The following is a 16,743-nucleotide window of genomic DNA, read 5'->3' as shown; positions in this document are numbered from 1 at the left end:
ACACACACACACACACACACACACACACACACACACACACACACACATAGAGGACAATTATTTAGTCATAAGAAAAAGGAAATCCTAACATGGATGGAACTTGAAAGCATTATGCTAAGTCAAATTAGTCAGAGAGAGATAAATACTATATGACCTCATAAATGGTATCTAAAAACAACAACTAAAAAAAAACTAAACTCATAGAAACAGAGATCAGACTTGTAGTTACCAGAAGTAGAAGGCAAGGGGAGGGAGAAATGAAGGAAAGTGGTCAAAAGATGCAAACCTTCCGGTTAAAAGAAAAATAAGCACTAGGGATATAACGTACAACACGATGACTATAGCTAACAATGCTATAAGATATATACATACACACACACACACACACACACACACACATGAAAGTTTCGGAGAGAGTAAATCCCAGGAGTTCTCATCACAAATAGGAAACACTGTTTTCCCCGTTTTTATCTTCTTTTATACCTGAACATGATGAGAAGATGGATAATAGCTGAACCTACTGTGGTCATCATTTCACACTTGTAAATCAAACCATCATGCTGTATGCATTAAAATTATACAGTGATGTATGTCAATTATTTTTTAATAAAACCAGAAAAAAACCCTCTTATTTCCTACCTGGGGAGGTGAACTCTGAATCACCAGGTCAACCTCAGGAATGTCCAAACCACGGGCAGCCACATTAGTTGCCACCAAAACTTTAAAACTACCTTCTCTGAAGCCTTTCAGTGTAATTTCTCTCTGTGATTGTGCAATGTCCCCATGTAAACACTGGGCATTCTATTTTTAAAAAAAGGAAAAGTAAGTGTTTATTAGTATATATTTGCAACTGGTGGCACCCAAACACCACACAACCTGTGCTTTTTGCTGCTTTTAAATCTTATTTTCTAATAATTATAAAAATGCATGCTTACTGTTTTTAAAAAAATCAAACATTACCAAAAAATATTTAACATGGAAGTTTCCCTTAATATTAGCCTCCTAATAATTATCTGCTCAAAGTTTGGTAAATATTCCTCCATATATTACTTTTAAATACATACACACACACCTCCCTCACAAATCCTAGTATGAGTTCCCACTGTGGCTCAGTGGTAACAAACATGACTAGTATCCATAGGACTTGGGTTTGATTCCTTGCTTAGTGAGTTAACGATCCAGTGTTGCTGGGAGCTATGACTGGGCACAGAGGTGGCTCACATCTGGCGTTGCTGTGGCTGTGGTATAGGCCAGCAGCTCCAGCTCCAGTTCAACCCCTAGCCTAGGAATTCCCATATGCTGCAGGCACGGCCCTAAAAGATTTAAAAAAAATCCTGGAGTTCCCGTCGTGGCGCAGTGGTTAATGAATCCGACTAGGTGCGGGTTCGGTCCCTGCCCTTGCTCAGTGGGTTAACGATCCGGCGTTGCCGTGAGCTGTGGTGTAGGTTGCAGACGTGGCTCAGATCCCGCGTTGCTGTGGCTCTGGCGTAGGCCAGTGGCTACAGCTCCGATTCAACCCCTAGCCTGGGAACCTCCATATGCCGCGGGAGCGGCCCAAAGAAATAGTAAAAAGACAAAAAAAAAAAAATCCTAGTATATAACTTTATGTACTTATAAAATGCGACTATACTATTTATGTACTGTTTTAAAACCTGCCTTATAAGTTTGTTATGTTTTAGCTATTTTCCACATCTACAGATACATATCTACTTAATTTCTTTTCTTTTTACCACACCTGCAGCATATGGAAGTTCCTAAGCTAGAGGGTGAATCAGAGCTGCAGCTGAAGCCTACACCACAGCCATGGCAACACCACATCCGAGCTGTATCCATGACCTATGCTACAGCTTGTGACAGTGCTGGATTCTTAACCCACTGAGGCCAGGGACCAAACTCACATGCTCATGGAGACTACATCAGGTCCTTAACCACCTGAGCCACAGTGGAAACTCCATATATCTACTTAATTTTGTTGTTTGGCCATGGCTGTGACATGCAGAAGTACCTGGGCCAGGGAGAACCTGAGCCACAGCAGTGACAACACTGGATTCTTAACCTGCTATGCTACTAAGGAACTCCCACATCTACCTAACTTTTAAAAACTATATGTGATATATTCATATGGCTGCAGCATCATTTATTTTAGCAATACCCTACTGATGAACATTTAGGTTGCATCTAAACTTTCAACTTTAGAAACAATGTTACAATGAATAACCTTGTATTTGTATCTCTAGACTCCTTAGTATATGTATATTTCAATAGGATACACATCTAGAAGTTGAATTCCTAGGTCAAAAATTATAAACATTTTGGAGTTCCTGATATGGCACAGTGGATTGAGGATCCGGGATTGCTGCTGCTGTGGCATAGGTCACAGCTGTAGATGGGACTTGACCCCTGGCCCAGGAACTTTCATATGCCATGAGTATGGCCAAAAAAAGGAAAAAAAAAGTATATATAAACATTTAATATTTTAATAGCTATTGCAAAACTGTATTATAAAAAGGAGTTGCCGCAGGGGCGGCCCAAGAAATAGCAAAAAGACAAAAAAAAAAATAAAAACAAAAAATAAAAAATAAAAATAAAAAGGAGTTGTGCTTGTTTACTTTTCAACATTCTATGAGAGTTTACTTACACTTACCACACACACATACATTTACACATATATACATACACACCTTACCTGTATATTATGAAGCATCATAATCCCTGTAAATCTAATAGGTAAAAATGATTTCCCAATGTTGTATTAATTTACATTTTTGTAACTTTTGGTAAAGCTGAACCAATGCACACTGGGTTGATCTTCCATGTATGCTGCAAATAATTTTCCTGGTATTACAAATAAATTTCCTGGTATTCCTAGCCACTGCTAAAATTTAAAAGTTTGGGAGCTGCCTATGGCCTTAGCAGTTAAGGATTCGGCAGTGTCACTGTTCCACCCCGGCCTAGAAATTTCCACATGCCTCGGGCACAGCCAAAAATAAATTAATTAATTTAAATTAAAAGTTCACAGAGGTCCCATCGTGGCACAGCGGAAACGAATCCGACTAGGAACCATGACCTTGCGGGTTCAATCCCTGGCCTTGCTCAGTGGGTTAAGGCCATGAACTGTGGTCTAGGTCGCAGACGCGACTCAGATCTGGTATTGCTGTGGCTCTGGTGTAGGCTGGCAGCAATAGCTCTGATTAGTCTCCTAGCCTGGGAACCTCCATATGCCATGGGGGCAGCCCTAAAAAGACAAAAGACCAAAAGTTCAGAACAATGATTTAATCCCAAAAGTACATAAACTGTAGATAATGCATTCATGAGTGAGTTTACTAAGCACTTGCTTTGCTTCAGGTACTATGCCAGGTTCTGGAACAATCATAAAGAAACAGCCCTGGGACAGACAAGTTGATGAGTATTTTCAACACAGTATTATATGTGCTATATAATAACGTGCACGGTGTTACAGAAATACCTAAGAGGGGAACCTAACAATTTAATTTTATGGAAGGAAGCACTGAAGCTGAGACCTGACAGCTAATAAGGGACCAGTAGTCAGGGGAAAAAAAGCAGGTTAGAGAGTTCCAAACAGAGGAAGTATTGCACATAATTAATCTATCTCGGGAAATGCCTATATTTGAGTACTGCTAAAGCAAAGAGAAAAAAGGAGAAGTGGTGGTGCTCCTGTTGTGCCACAGTGGGTTCAGAATCTGACTGCAGCAGATGAGGTCCCTGTAGAGGTTTAGGTTTGATCCCCAGCCTGGCGCAGTGGGTTAAAGGATCTGGTGATACCACAAGCTGTGGCATTAAGTCACAACTGTGGCTCAGATTCAATCCCAGACCCAGGAATTTCCATATGCCATGTGTGCAGCCATTAAAAAAAAAAACAAAAAACCAGTGAAGTGGTGAAGAGTTCCCCTGTGGCACAGTGGGTTAAGGATCTGGTGCTGTTAGCAGCTGGGGTTGGTGTTGCGGCACAGGTGGATCGCTGGCCCAGGAATTTCCATACGTCTCTAGCCAAAAACAAAAACAAAAGTGGTAAGAGACGACAGTGAAAAAGAGTATGAATTCTGTCCTGAGGACTACAGGGAAAAAGTGAATGACTGTAAGCAGAAGATTTTTAGGAACAGTTCTATTCTAAAAGGAACATTCTGGCTACAATATAGAGAATATATTAGAAAAGCAGAAATCAAAAGCTAGGGAGAATCAGATGGCAGGCTATGGTAGAAATTCAGGAGAGATATTCGTAGCCTGACCAAGGCAATGGCAATAACCATTTATTCATTTAATGAATATTTAGTAATCTATATGTCAGACAGTAGGGATAAAATAGCAAACGGAAATTAAAACTTCCTCTGACCTCATGGTCTTTATACTCTCGTCAAAGAAATGGACAGTAATCAAATAATTAGGCACACAAATAAATTTAGCCAACAAGTGTAACTGATGATGCATGGGTCTAAGAGACAAAGGGCGTTTGGAAGAGGACAACCTGACCTACTTTGGGGCAAGGAAGAATTCCCAGGAAAGTACTCTGTCCTGTTATATGAAGGATGGGAGCAGCTGGCAAGACAAGACTACAAGTTCAAGAGCCCTACGATGAGAGGAAATGTATGATGAGAGTGAAGAAATGGAGGATGTGATAATAAGATGAGGCTGGAAAGGTAAGTAGGGGATAAGCAGTAAGTAAACTCAAAAACTATTAGCAGATGAAAATGGAAAGATTTGGTAAAGGGAATAGAAATGAGGTATGAAAGAAAAAGACATATACATGCCTCCCAGATTTTGAACTTCTACAACAGTAGTAGGAAAGAAATGGACCATTTTAGGAGTTCCCATGGTGGCGCAGTGGTTAACGCATCCGACTAGGAACCATGAGGTTGCGGGTTCGGTCCCTGGCCTTGATCAGTGGGTTAACGATCTGGCGTTGCCGTGAGCTGTGGTGTAGGCTGCAGACGTGGCTCGGATCCAGCGTTGCTGTGGCTCTGGCGTAGGCCGGTGGCTACAGCTCCGATTCAACCCCTAGCCTGGGAACCTCCATATGCCGCGGGAGCAGCCCAAGAAATAGCAACAACAACAACAACAACAACAAAAAAGACAAAAAAAAAAGAAATGGACCATTTTAAACTATAGGAAATAGAATCTAAAAATATTTTGTTCCCTGGAAAGTTCCTGGTGGCTCAGTGGGTTAAAGATCCACTGCAGTGGCTCTGAATACTGCTGTGGTGTAGGTTTGATCCCTGGCCTGGAATCTTCAACATGCTGCAGGTACGGCCCCCACCAAAATACTTCCTAGTTTACCAGATGGCAAATGGAAGAAAATCAAGCGTGATATGTAGATTTCTGGCTTAGACTATGGGTAGATGTATCATTCAACAAGAGATAATGTTGGAGACAAGGAGGTATGGGCAGATGAAAAGGAATAAATTCAATTTTAAGTATATAGTGGGTTGGGGTGTCTGTGGCCAGTAGGATAAACACAAGATTAGATTCTGGAGACAGAGCCAGGGAACCTGAAAAAATTTTGGATATCATCAGCATATACATAATGACCTGAGCCATAGGAGTGATCAGATATATTTATCTATACATTTGGCTATTCTTCTTTATCTTTACACTTATTGACTGCTTATTATAAAAAAAGCACTGTGCTAAGTGCTTTGAATGATTTTACTTATTTATTACATTTTGATGGCCGCACCTACAACAAATGGAAGTTCCCAGGCTAGGGACTGAATCTGAGTCGCAGCTGTGACAACACTGGATCCTTTAGCCCACTGCACTGGGCCAGGGATTGAACTAGTACCTCTGTAGTGACCCAAGCTTCTGCAGTCAGATTCTTAACCCACTGTGCCACGGTGGGAACCTCCAACCTTCTTTTTTTTTTTTTTACTTAATAATTAGTCCTAAGGGGACATAATATATTCATGATATCAGGGAGTTTCTAGGTCTCCAACTTAAATAAACTAACCATTAAAAGTTCCATGGTTAGTCCAAAAAAATCCCGTAACACCCATAATGATATACAACTACTACTTTTTACCTAAATAGCAAATAGTCACCCAGTGGAGGAGAAACTGCATTACTCTCAACCACAGAAACTGGTTACTATTCACTAAGAGGGGAATTCTCACCTAACCTCTGCAGCAAGGCAATGAATGAATTCCTCCCTATGAGATCAAACAATAGCTTCTGTAAGACACTGCTGCAGCTGAGTGTTCTAACGCAAAAACAGAAAAGGTAAATTAACTACTCTTCAACATTCTTTCACTATTTAGAGTCTCCGTTTATATTGAATACAAAGCTGAAGTTACACAATTAGTTAAAACGGCACTGGAGAAGATGGTGCCAACATTGTCTGTGTATCTCCAGTTCCCACATAAAAATAAATAGAGCAACTAGGATAACAAAAATAAAACTCCACAAATATCTATGACAAAATTCGGTAACAAGGTATTTTCATGGTTTCCAAAACATGAGCAGGTAGGGACAAAACCCATATGTGTTGGGTTTGGTGGCGGGGGGGTAACGGTGCAGGGGAGAGGCAGGCAACTTACTAGGAACAGATATTCCCTAATACTAGTAACAGATACAGAATGCATAATGGGTCAATTTGAGAGTCAGCTGAATCTGGGAGAATTTTTGCACATTTAAGGGTGAGTGTGAGGGGCCAGAGGTAAGGTCCAAAAGAGGCTGGAACAGCCTGGGCCCAAATGAACCTTCAAAACTAACAAATGAATGCTCCCTTATCAGAACAAATCCCCACACTGAGAAGAAATGATTGGACCTAGAATCCAAACTGAAGGTGCCAGGGATCCCAGAAGCAAAGGAAAGAGCTGACCCAGATAAAAGTGAGGGGAAATTCACTTAGAGCTCAGAAAGTGGGAGACCTTTTTTTTTTTATAACAGCTTTATTGAGATATAATTTGCAGAATGTATACTTAAACACTATCAGGAATAATGGAGGTAGCTCTAGAGCTATGAAGCTAGAAAACTATTCTGACCTATACCTCCCCATCTAAAGTTCAGAAAGATTAATTTCCTCTAACTCTGAACAACAGAAAACATCATGGTTAAATCCCAGGAAAATAATTATGAGGGGAAAAAAAGAATAATATCCCCACAAACAATGGAAGGGTTCTAAAATGGCATGCCCACAAAACAGATGAGAAGCATAGCATTATATTTCTGAATGAGCTAAAAGAAAACTTTTAAATATATGATTGATGACATATGAAAGAAGAAAAGTCAGAATAAGAAAAAGTAAAATATGAGGTGAAATGACTCTAGAAAGAAGCAGAAATAAAAAACAAAGACTTCACAAATGAAGACTACACTGGAAGGAATATAAGATTGACTAAACACAACAGATGAAGCCTTAATTTTGAGGTTTTTGAAAACTGAAATAAAGAAAAAGATAAATATATTCCAGTAAAACTGACTTTTTTTTTTTTTAAGAGCTGCACTTGCAGCACATGGAAGTTCCTGGGGCTAGGGATCGAATCAGAGCTGGGATCCAAGCCACATCTGAGACCTACGCCATAGCTTGTAGCAACACGGGATCCTTAACCCACTGAGCGAGGGCAGGGATCAAACCCATATCCTCATGGACACTATATTGGGTTCTTAACTCGATGAGCCACAATGGGAACTCCTAAAACTACTAAATAAAAAGGAGGAGTTACCCTTGTAGCTCAGCAATAACGAACCTGATTAGTGGGTTAGGGATCTGGCATTGCCATGAGCTGTGGTGCAGACTGCAGATGTGGCTCAGATCCCACGTTGCTGTGGCTGAGGAGGAGGCAGGAAGCTGCAGCTAAGATTTGATCCCTGGCCTGAGAACTTCCACTTGCCACACATTCAGCTGTAAAAAGCAAAAAAGAAAAATTAAAAAAAAAGAAAATGGAAAAGGAAAAAGGCTTCTGTATTCAGGCAATAAACCAAATCACTTATCAGGGGAAAAAATCAGACTGGCATCAGACTTTTTATAGTATGCTTTATTCCAATGGGGAAACATATTGAAGACACCTAAGGAAAGAAAATGTGAACCAAGAATTTTATGCCCATCCAAAATGATTTTAAAATATAAAGTTACTAACAAGCTATTATCAATATTGTTTCCGTAAGCCCTTCCTTGGGAATTTATTAGATAACAAGTGACAGTCAATAAAAATGCCTGGAAAGACAATGACATAACGACTGATGGTGTTATTATCAATGGATGTTAATGTCATGAAAAGAGAAAGGACTAGACATTATGCCTCCTTATGGAAGTATACCACCTATGAAATAATTTTGCCACAAACAAACCTGAATTAATAGGAAATACAGAAAACAGAAGAGCAAGTTATATGATATCACGGAAGCAATCCTCTAGATTAAGAAAACGTGGCTTCTTAAACAATAAAAAAGCTACAAGAAAAATAGATGGAAGAATCCATATTTAATGAAATCACACAATGTAAGAATCTTATTTGGATGCAGATTCAAGAAAACAAACTATAAAAGAAAAAACAAAGCATGTATGAGGCAACTGAGAATCTGAAGAGTGATATTTGAAGATATTAATTCCTATTATTTTTTAAATGTCATAAAAAGATTGTGGTGTTTTTTTTTTTTAAAAAATAACCTCTTTCTTGTAGAAACACATTCCCAAATATTTATGGGTATAATAACATGTTTTCTAGAGTTTGCATCAAAATAATTTAGGAATAGGAAGTGAAATGGGATGAAGTAAGTTAACTGTTGGCAGCTGGAAAATGAATACATAGGGGCTCATTATACTGTCAACTTTTGTATATGTCTTGAACATGTTTGAAATTTTCTACTATAAAAATATAGTAGTGAATTGAGTATTCTGATCTATTCAGTCAATGTTCGTGACTCATTTTATATACAACTCTAACATATTATCCACAGAAACTCATTGTTTCACTCTTTATATTTTTAAGATTGTATCTTCAAAGTCCTAAGAAAAAATGTCTGATGAAAATAGATAGAATTCTATCTGACTTAACAGATCATGAGAGGCTGGCTATAACTTCTTTCTGAATTAGATTCAATTCTTGCTTTTTTGCTTTTTTTTTTGGCCATACCTGCAGAAGTTCTCAGGCCAGGGATCAAACCTGAGCCACAGCAGTGACAATACTGGATCTTTGATGTACTATACCACCAAGGAAATTCCTCAATTAGACTCAATTCAATGACTACCCAACCTAGTCCACAAAGGGCAACATGATTTTTTGTTCAGTGTTTCATCCCTCTAATCTCAATTAGAGAAAACATGAAAAAAGACTTACCTGTTTTATGTGTGGATTCATAGCCATTTCAGTTACATTCTTTTTGGTCTCACAGAAAATAATAGCCCTTCCTTCAGACCCACTGTAGACTTGAAGGACATCTCCAATAACTGCTGGCCTCTGAGACCAATGGCACTGGATGGCCAAATGCTTTTAGGAAAGAAAATATCAAATATCTGTTACATTAATATTACTGAAAAAGATTTCTCTCATACATTTTTTCTATTTAAGAATTGATGTTCCTGGAAAACAATAAGACTACAATTCCCCCCAACCCCATCTTTTTTTTTTTTTTTCCTTTTTGCTATTTCTTTGGGCCGCTCCTGCGGCATATGGAGGTTCCCAGGCTAGGGGGAGGTTCCCAGGCTAGGGGTCGAATCAGAGCCGCAGCCACTGGCCTACGCCAGAGCCACAGCAACGCAGGATCCGAGCTGCGTCTGCAACCTACACCACAGCTCACGGCAACGCCGGATCGTTAACCCACTGAGCAAGGGCAGGGACCGAACCTGCAACCTCATGGTTTCTAGTCGGATTCGTTAACCACTGTGCCACGACGGGAACTCCCCCAACCCCATTTTAAAACAACTTATAAAGAGCCATCATAGGTGAAAGTATAAGCAAATTGTAGTATACTCGTACAGTGGAATACTACTCAGTAATTAAAGGAATCAACTACCAATCTACACAACATGAATGAATCTCAAAACATATGCTGGGTGAATGAAGCCTTATAGAAAAAGCACACACACAGTGTGATTCCATTTATATGAAGCTTTAGAACAGGCATAACTAATCTATGATAGAAAAAAAGCAGGACAGTGGTTGCCTCTGAATGGGGACTGGGCAAGGGCATAAGGGAATTTTTCTGAGATGGTGGTAATATTCTGTTTCAATAGGGGTTTGGGTTATACACATGTATGAACTTGACAAAAAAAAAAGCAAAACATACACTTAAAATTTTGCATTTCGTTGTTTGTAAATCTTATCTTTTCAAAAAAATACTTCTGCCATTTTTATTTATTTTTAATTTTTATTTTTATTTTTTTTTGCTTTTTAAGGCTGCACCCGTGGCATACGGAGGTTCTCAGGCTAGGGGTTGAATTGGGGCTGCCATAGCAACTCGAGATCTGAATCTTCGACCTACACCACAGCTCATGGCAATGCTGGATCCTTAACCTACTGAAGGAGTCCAGGGATCAAACGTGCATCCTCATGGATCCTAGTTGAGTTCGTTAACCAATGAGCCACAAAGGGAACTCCTATAAATCTTATCTTAAAAATTATAATTATCAGGGAACTCCCATTGGGGCTCAGTGGTAACGAATCTGACCGGTGGCCAGGATGATGTGGGTTCAATTCCTGGCCCTGCTCAGTGGGTTAAGGATCTGGTACTGATGTTGCTGTGGCTATGGCGTAGCCCAAAAGCTGCAGCTCTGATTTGACCTCAGCCCGAGAACTTCCATATGCCATGGGTACAGCCCTTAGAAATAAATATATATCAGGTGAATGAACCTCTAAAACATTATGCTAAGTAAAAGAAGCCTGACACATAAAAGCCAAAAGTTGTAACGATTAAATTTATACGAAATATCCAGAAGAGCTAAATTATAGAGACAGAAAGCAGACTGGTGATTGCCAGGGGCATGGGGGGAAAGAGTAAGGAGTAACTGCTTAATAGTTACAGGATTTCCTTTTCGGAAGATCAGTGTTTTGGAAGCAGGTAGAAGTAATGGTTGTATAAGACTGAATGCACTAAATGACACTGAATTTTACACTTCAAAGTGGTTAAATTTTAGTTATGTGAAATTTACCTCAATAAAAATTTGTAAATATTGAACTCTAGTTAGGCAATGCATGCTAAGATATTATGGAGAAGTGTACTGATTTCCGCAATTTGAAATAAATAAAAAAAATAAGATGGGAGTTCCTGTCAGGGCTCAGTAGTAACAAACCCAACTAGTATCCATGAGGATTCGGGGTTCAATCCCTGGCCTCGTTCAGTGTGTTAAGGATATGGCATTGTCGTGAGCTGTGGTGTAGGTCGCAAACTCGGCTCGAATCTGGCATTGCTGTGGCTGTGGTATAGGCCAGCAGCTGCATCTCTGATTTGACCCCTAGCCTGGGAACTTCCAAATGTTGCGGGTGCAGCCCCCAAAATAAATAAATAAATAAGATGGATATAGGGATGAGCAGATATGAGACAAAGCAAACACAGCAAAATATTAATGGCAGAATCTAACTGGTGATTATATGGCTGTTCATTATAAAATTCTCTCCACTTTTCAGCGTGTTTGAAAATCTTCCCAATAAAATGCTGGGGAAAATACAGTGTAACTGTGTGTGTGTGTGTGTGTGTGTCTTTCTGCCTTTTCTAGGGCTGCCCCCATGGCATATGGAAGTGCCCAGGACAGGGGTCTAATTGGAGCTGTAGCTGCTGGCCTGTACCAGAGCCACAGCAATGCAGGATCCGAGCCGAATCTTCAACCTACACCACAGCTCATGGCAACGCCAGATCCTGAACCCACTGAAAAAGGCCAGGGATCGAACCTGTAACCTCATTGTTCCTAGTCGGATTCATTAACCACCGAGCCATGATAGGAACTCCCAGAGTAACATTTTAAATCTGTGTATTTTAACATACTATATCTCAATAAAATTGTTTAAAACAATTATAGAACACCTGGAAAACAGACACAAACACAAAGAAGAAAACTAAGAATCATTTGTGTCAGGTAGGCCAAGCCTCTTCCTTCTTATCTCTTAAAAATAAAAATTAAAAAGAACCTGAATCTGACCAAGCCTCACAATCTAATAATCAACTCAGGAAAATGAAAGCAGAGGAACATGTTAAATAACACCATATGGTTGCAAATCAGCAAAATTGAGACTATGGGAAATCTGTAAAACAAAGGATCAGTTTTTGTTTTTTTTGGCCACACAGCATGAAGAAATTCCCAGGCCAGGGATCAAATTCACCCCACAGCAACAACCCCAGCCACAGCAGTGACCAGATCCTTAACCTGTTGAGCCACCAGGGAACTCCAAATGGTCAGTTCTTTTCAATAAAAATTGCAAAGAGGATTTCTCTTGTGGCACAGTGGCTTAAGGAGCTGGCATTGTCACTGCAGCAGTTTGGGTCACTCCTGTGGCGTGGGTTCGATATCTGGCTCAGGAATTTCCACATGCCATGGGCATGGCCGAAAAAAATTATAAAGAAAAAAAAAGGACAGAGTAACTTTTGTATATTTTAAAAGACTTAATTGATGAGTAGATAAAGAAGATATGGGATATATATATATATATATATACAATGGGATATAACTTAGCTGTAAGAAAATGAAATCTCGCCATTTTTCACCATATGGATGAATTTATAAAGTATTACGGTAAGTGAATTAAGTCAGAGAAAGATAAATACTGTATTATCTCACTTATATGTGGAATCCTAAAAAATAAAACAAACAAAAGAAAGCGAAAACAGACACAGAGAACAAAATGGTGGCTGCCAAAGCAGAGGAGGGTAGGGGGACCTGAAACAGGTGAAGGGGATTGATAGGGACAAACTCTAAGTTATAAAATAAAAAAGCCATGGGATGTAGTAAACAGCATAAGGAATTTGGTCAAAAATGTTGCAACAACTTTGTATGAGAACAGATAGTTATTAGACTTATTGTGACGATCATTTCAAAACATATGCAAAAATCAAATCACTATGCAGTACACCCAAAACTAACATAATATTGTCCGTCAATTATATTTCAATTTTTAAAAAAGGGAGAAAAAAGGAAAGCTATCATGAATTTTAAAAAGAGACTTAAGACACATTAACCAGTAGCAACTGAAGTATCTTATCTGAATGCATATTAAAAAAAGCTATTTATTAGAATTCCTGCCCAACTAGTATCCATGAGGACATGGGTTTGATCCCTGGCCTTGCTCAGTGGATTAGGATTGGGCCTTGCCTTGAGCTGTGGTGTAGGTTGCAGGCGGGGCTCCAATCTGGCATTGCTATCTATGACTGCAGTGTAGACCAGCAGCTATAGCTCCAATTTGACCCCTAGCCTGGGAACCATCATATGCCGTGGGTGCAGCCCTAAAAGATTTTTTAAAAAAGCTATTTATTAAAAAAAAAAAAAAAAAAAAGACAACCACGGTAATGTGAACATTGGATATTTAAAGAGATTAAAAAATACTGTTTTTCGGAGTTCCCGTCGTGGCGCATTGGTTAACAAATCTGACTAGGAACCATGAGGTTGCGGGTTCGGTCCCTGCCCTTGCTCAGTGGGTTAACAATCCGGCGTTGCCGTGAGCTGTGGTGTAGGTTGCAGACGCAGCTCGGATCCCGAGTTGCTGTGGCTCTGGCGTAGGCCGGTGGCTACAGCTCCGATTCAACCCCTAGCCTGGGAACCTCCATATGCCGCGGGAGCGGCCCAAAGAAATAGCAAAAAGACAAAAAAAAAAAAGAAAAATACTGTTTTTCTACTGAGATGGTAATTTTGTGGAGGTTTTTAGTTGTGGAAGAACCCTTATGCTTTAAAAAATAAATACAATTACATGAAAATGAAAAGACTGGATTGCTTCAAGTGTAGGGAAAAAGAGTGCATAGGGGCACAGAAAGATCAGCATTAAAGCCTGGTGATGAGTGAGATCCTTTGTACTATTCAACTTTTGTACATGGCTGAAAATGTCCTGATTAAATTTTTTTTCACTGACACATTTAATGTTCCTTTTTTTTTTTTGTCTTTTCGTCTTTTCCGGGCCCGCACCCTCGGCATATGGAGGTTCCCAGGCTAGGGGTCTAATCGGAGCTGTAGCCACAAGCCTACCCCACATCTCACATCAATGCCGGATCCTTAACCCACTGAGCGAGGCCAGGGATTGAACTTGCAACCTCCTGGTTCCTTGTTAGATTTGTTAACCACTGACCACAACGGGAACTCCTTAATGTTCTTAATATAAAACTTTTGGCCGTTACAAAACATACAAAGCTTCCTTTGACCAATTATCCCATACTAAAGTCCTCTTTGCTAAAAGTAATCATTATAATTAGTTTGATATTTATCCTTCCCACTTACCTTTGTACATAAATATCTAAAGAATCCATTTAGCACTATTTGTGTATCTTTTTAAATAGTATGATTCTGTATGTATCATTTTATAATTTTGTTTTTATCACTCAAATTCATTCTTTTCAACCATTACACTGTATCTTCAGTTTATATTCTTCATTTGGGCTATTTTTATCTACATACACATATACCTACATCTATCAAGTGGAAAAACGACATATGCAATATATATCTGTCCTAAATAATGCAAATATTACCTTTAATTCCTTTTTTTAAAAAAATACTATTGGTTTAAATTTTTATGGAGTCAAAATTATAAACCTTTTCCTTTATGGTTTCTCTTCTGTCTTTATCTTTTTAGAAAGGCCTTCCCTTTTCTGATATCAAATACCTGTTGATCTACAATCTGCTGCAAATTATTTCATGGCTTAATTTTTAAAATTTTTTTGTGAATATTTTTGGGATAGGGCACGGCATGAGGATCTTTTTCCCATTTAAGCTTTAACAAATTATACCAGCGATCAGCATTAATCTTTTTTTTTTTTTTTTTAGGGCTGCACCACAGCATAAGGAAGTTTCCAGCCTAGGGGTTGAAGTGGAGCTGCAGCTGCCAGCCTACACCACAGCCACAGCAACACCAGATCTGCTACCTACACCACAGCTTGGGGCAACTCAGGATTCTTAACCCATTGAGCAAGGCCAGGGATCAAACCTGCATCCTCATGGACACTAGTCGGGTTCCCTTTCCGCTGAGTCACAACAGGAACTCCCAGGACTGCTCTTTTCAAATTGACTTGAACTACCTCATTTGTCACATTCTACACACTTTAAGTCTGTCTCGATGGCTGCTTGTATATCTCCTGTTAGGACTTCCCTGTTCACATACTTTTTTCCCTTGTTTTATTCTATTCTGCTCCTGAGTCTTAGACTATAGAAATACACAGGGAGCTTAGTGACTAAGGGCAAAAAAGAGAGATCTGGCCTGAATTGGTACCCAAAACATAAATTTAGCTTCGACAAATTTCAAAATACCAACTGAAAGCTAAAATCTATCACACGGGAAAGCTACTTACTTCCACAGTAGTTGCAGCCTTTTGAGTCATTTTTCCAACAAGGTCAACCTGTTCATATCTGGATTTCATGTATTTTTTTGCAACTTTGTATACCCACTGCGGGCAAGTTGCAGAAAAAAGTAAAGTCTGAGGATTGTCTTCAGAATCTTAAATAAACAAAAAGAATTCAAATGCTTTCTTATTTCCTAAAATCCCATGATATTGTCAGCTCTTAAAAATCCCCCCAAACTTCAGAGAAATAATGAAAATTCAGAACTTGGGGTGAATTTTGAACATGAAACTTAACCGCAATTATTAAAACTTTCAACTCTTAAAACTGAGGGAAAACATGAAGAAAACTGAACCCTGAAGGAAGGTGAACATTTAAGAAGAAATAATGAACAAAGACATCAGTAAAATGAGTTAGTAAACTACTTACTATAAAAAAAATAATACATGGAAGAAAACACAAAAAGCTATGAAAATGGTTAAAGTATGCTATCCTACTTTCTTGTTCAAGAAGAAAACAGATACCAAATACCTTTGGTTTTGTTAGAACACTGGGGACTATATTTTTATCATATTATAAAAATTATGAAATAAAAAATTCATAAGCTTTTAGATAAGAGAATAACTGCTAATGTGCTTATTTTTAATCAGAATATACCAGTTTTGTAGGATTCGTGGATGATATCTTCAACTTGTTCAGCAAAACCTAAATCTAACATTTGATCCACTTCATCAAGCACAACATGGCGCAGTTTAGAAAGATCTAATCGGCCGCTCTGCAGATGATCTTTGATACGACCAGGGGTCCCAACCAAGATGTCAATACCATTTCGAATGTGATTAACTGTAAGAGGAGAGAAATATCAGTAATATATAAAATCAAATACAGACTTTCACATACTTTTTTAGATTTGAGTAGTAAATGGATCTTTGTGCTACTATCATACATATTTACTCACTTTGGCTTTGATATGATGTTCCACCATAAAAACATGCTACACTGAGTTTCTTAGTTATATCTTTGAAGTCTTTGGCTACTTGGTTTGCCAGTTCCCTTGTAGGAGCCAAAACAAGTACCTGAGCAAAAGGTTTAAAAAATAAATAAACAAATAAATAAGTTTCTAAAGACATCTAAATTCAAACTGAGATGACTTTTTTTTTTTTTTGGCTACATCGGCAGCATATAAAAGTTCCTGGGTCATGGATCAGACCCGAGCCACAGCTGCAACCACAGCCACAGCAGCGACAATGCCAGATCCTTAACCCACAGAGCCTCCAGGGAACTCCAGGTCTCTATGCAAAAAGTCACTTTTTCAGTGAGGT

At 38.9% G+C, this 16,743-nt stretch overlaps 1 protein-coding gene across 1 annotated transcript in view; it reads right to left on the bottom strand.

The window, feature by feature from the left end:
• The window catches only part of DDX50 (DExD-box helicase 50), a 41,130-nt gene that overhangs the window by 10,331 nt on the left and 14,056 nt on the right, over nt 1–16,743 (bottom strand). The window contains exons 5-9 of the mRNA XM_047760811.1: nt 16,380–16,497; nt 16,079–16,264; nt 15,433–15,578; nt 9,291–9,440; nt 640–801 (exon numbers count right to left, since the gene is read on the bottom strand). Of these exons, the coding sequence (XP_047616767.1) occupies nt 640–801; nt 9,291–9,440; nt 15,433–15,578; nt 16,079–16,264; nt 16,380–16,497 (762 nt within the window). The remainder of the gene's footprint in view (nt 1–639; nt 802–9,290; nt 9,441–15,432; nt 15,579–16,078; nt 16,265–16,379; nt 16,498–16,743) is intronic.

This window comes from Phacochoerus africanus, chromosome 15, assembly GCF_016906955.1.
Source record: "Phacochoerus africanus isolate WHEZ1 chromosome 15, ROS_Pafr_v1, whole genome shotgun sequence".
Lineage (NCBI taxonomy): Eukaryota > Metazoa > Chordata > Mammalia > Artiodactyla > Suidae > Phacochoerus > Phacochoerus africanus.
The sequence above is the reverse complement of the archived record's forward strand: the minus strand, read 5'-3'. Positions and strand labels throughout refer to the sequence as shown.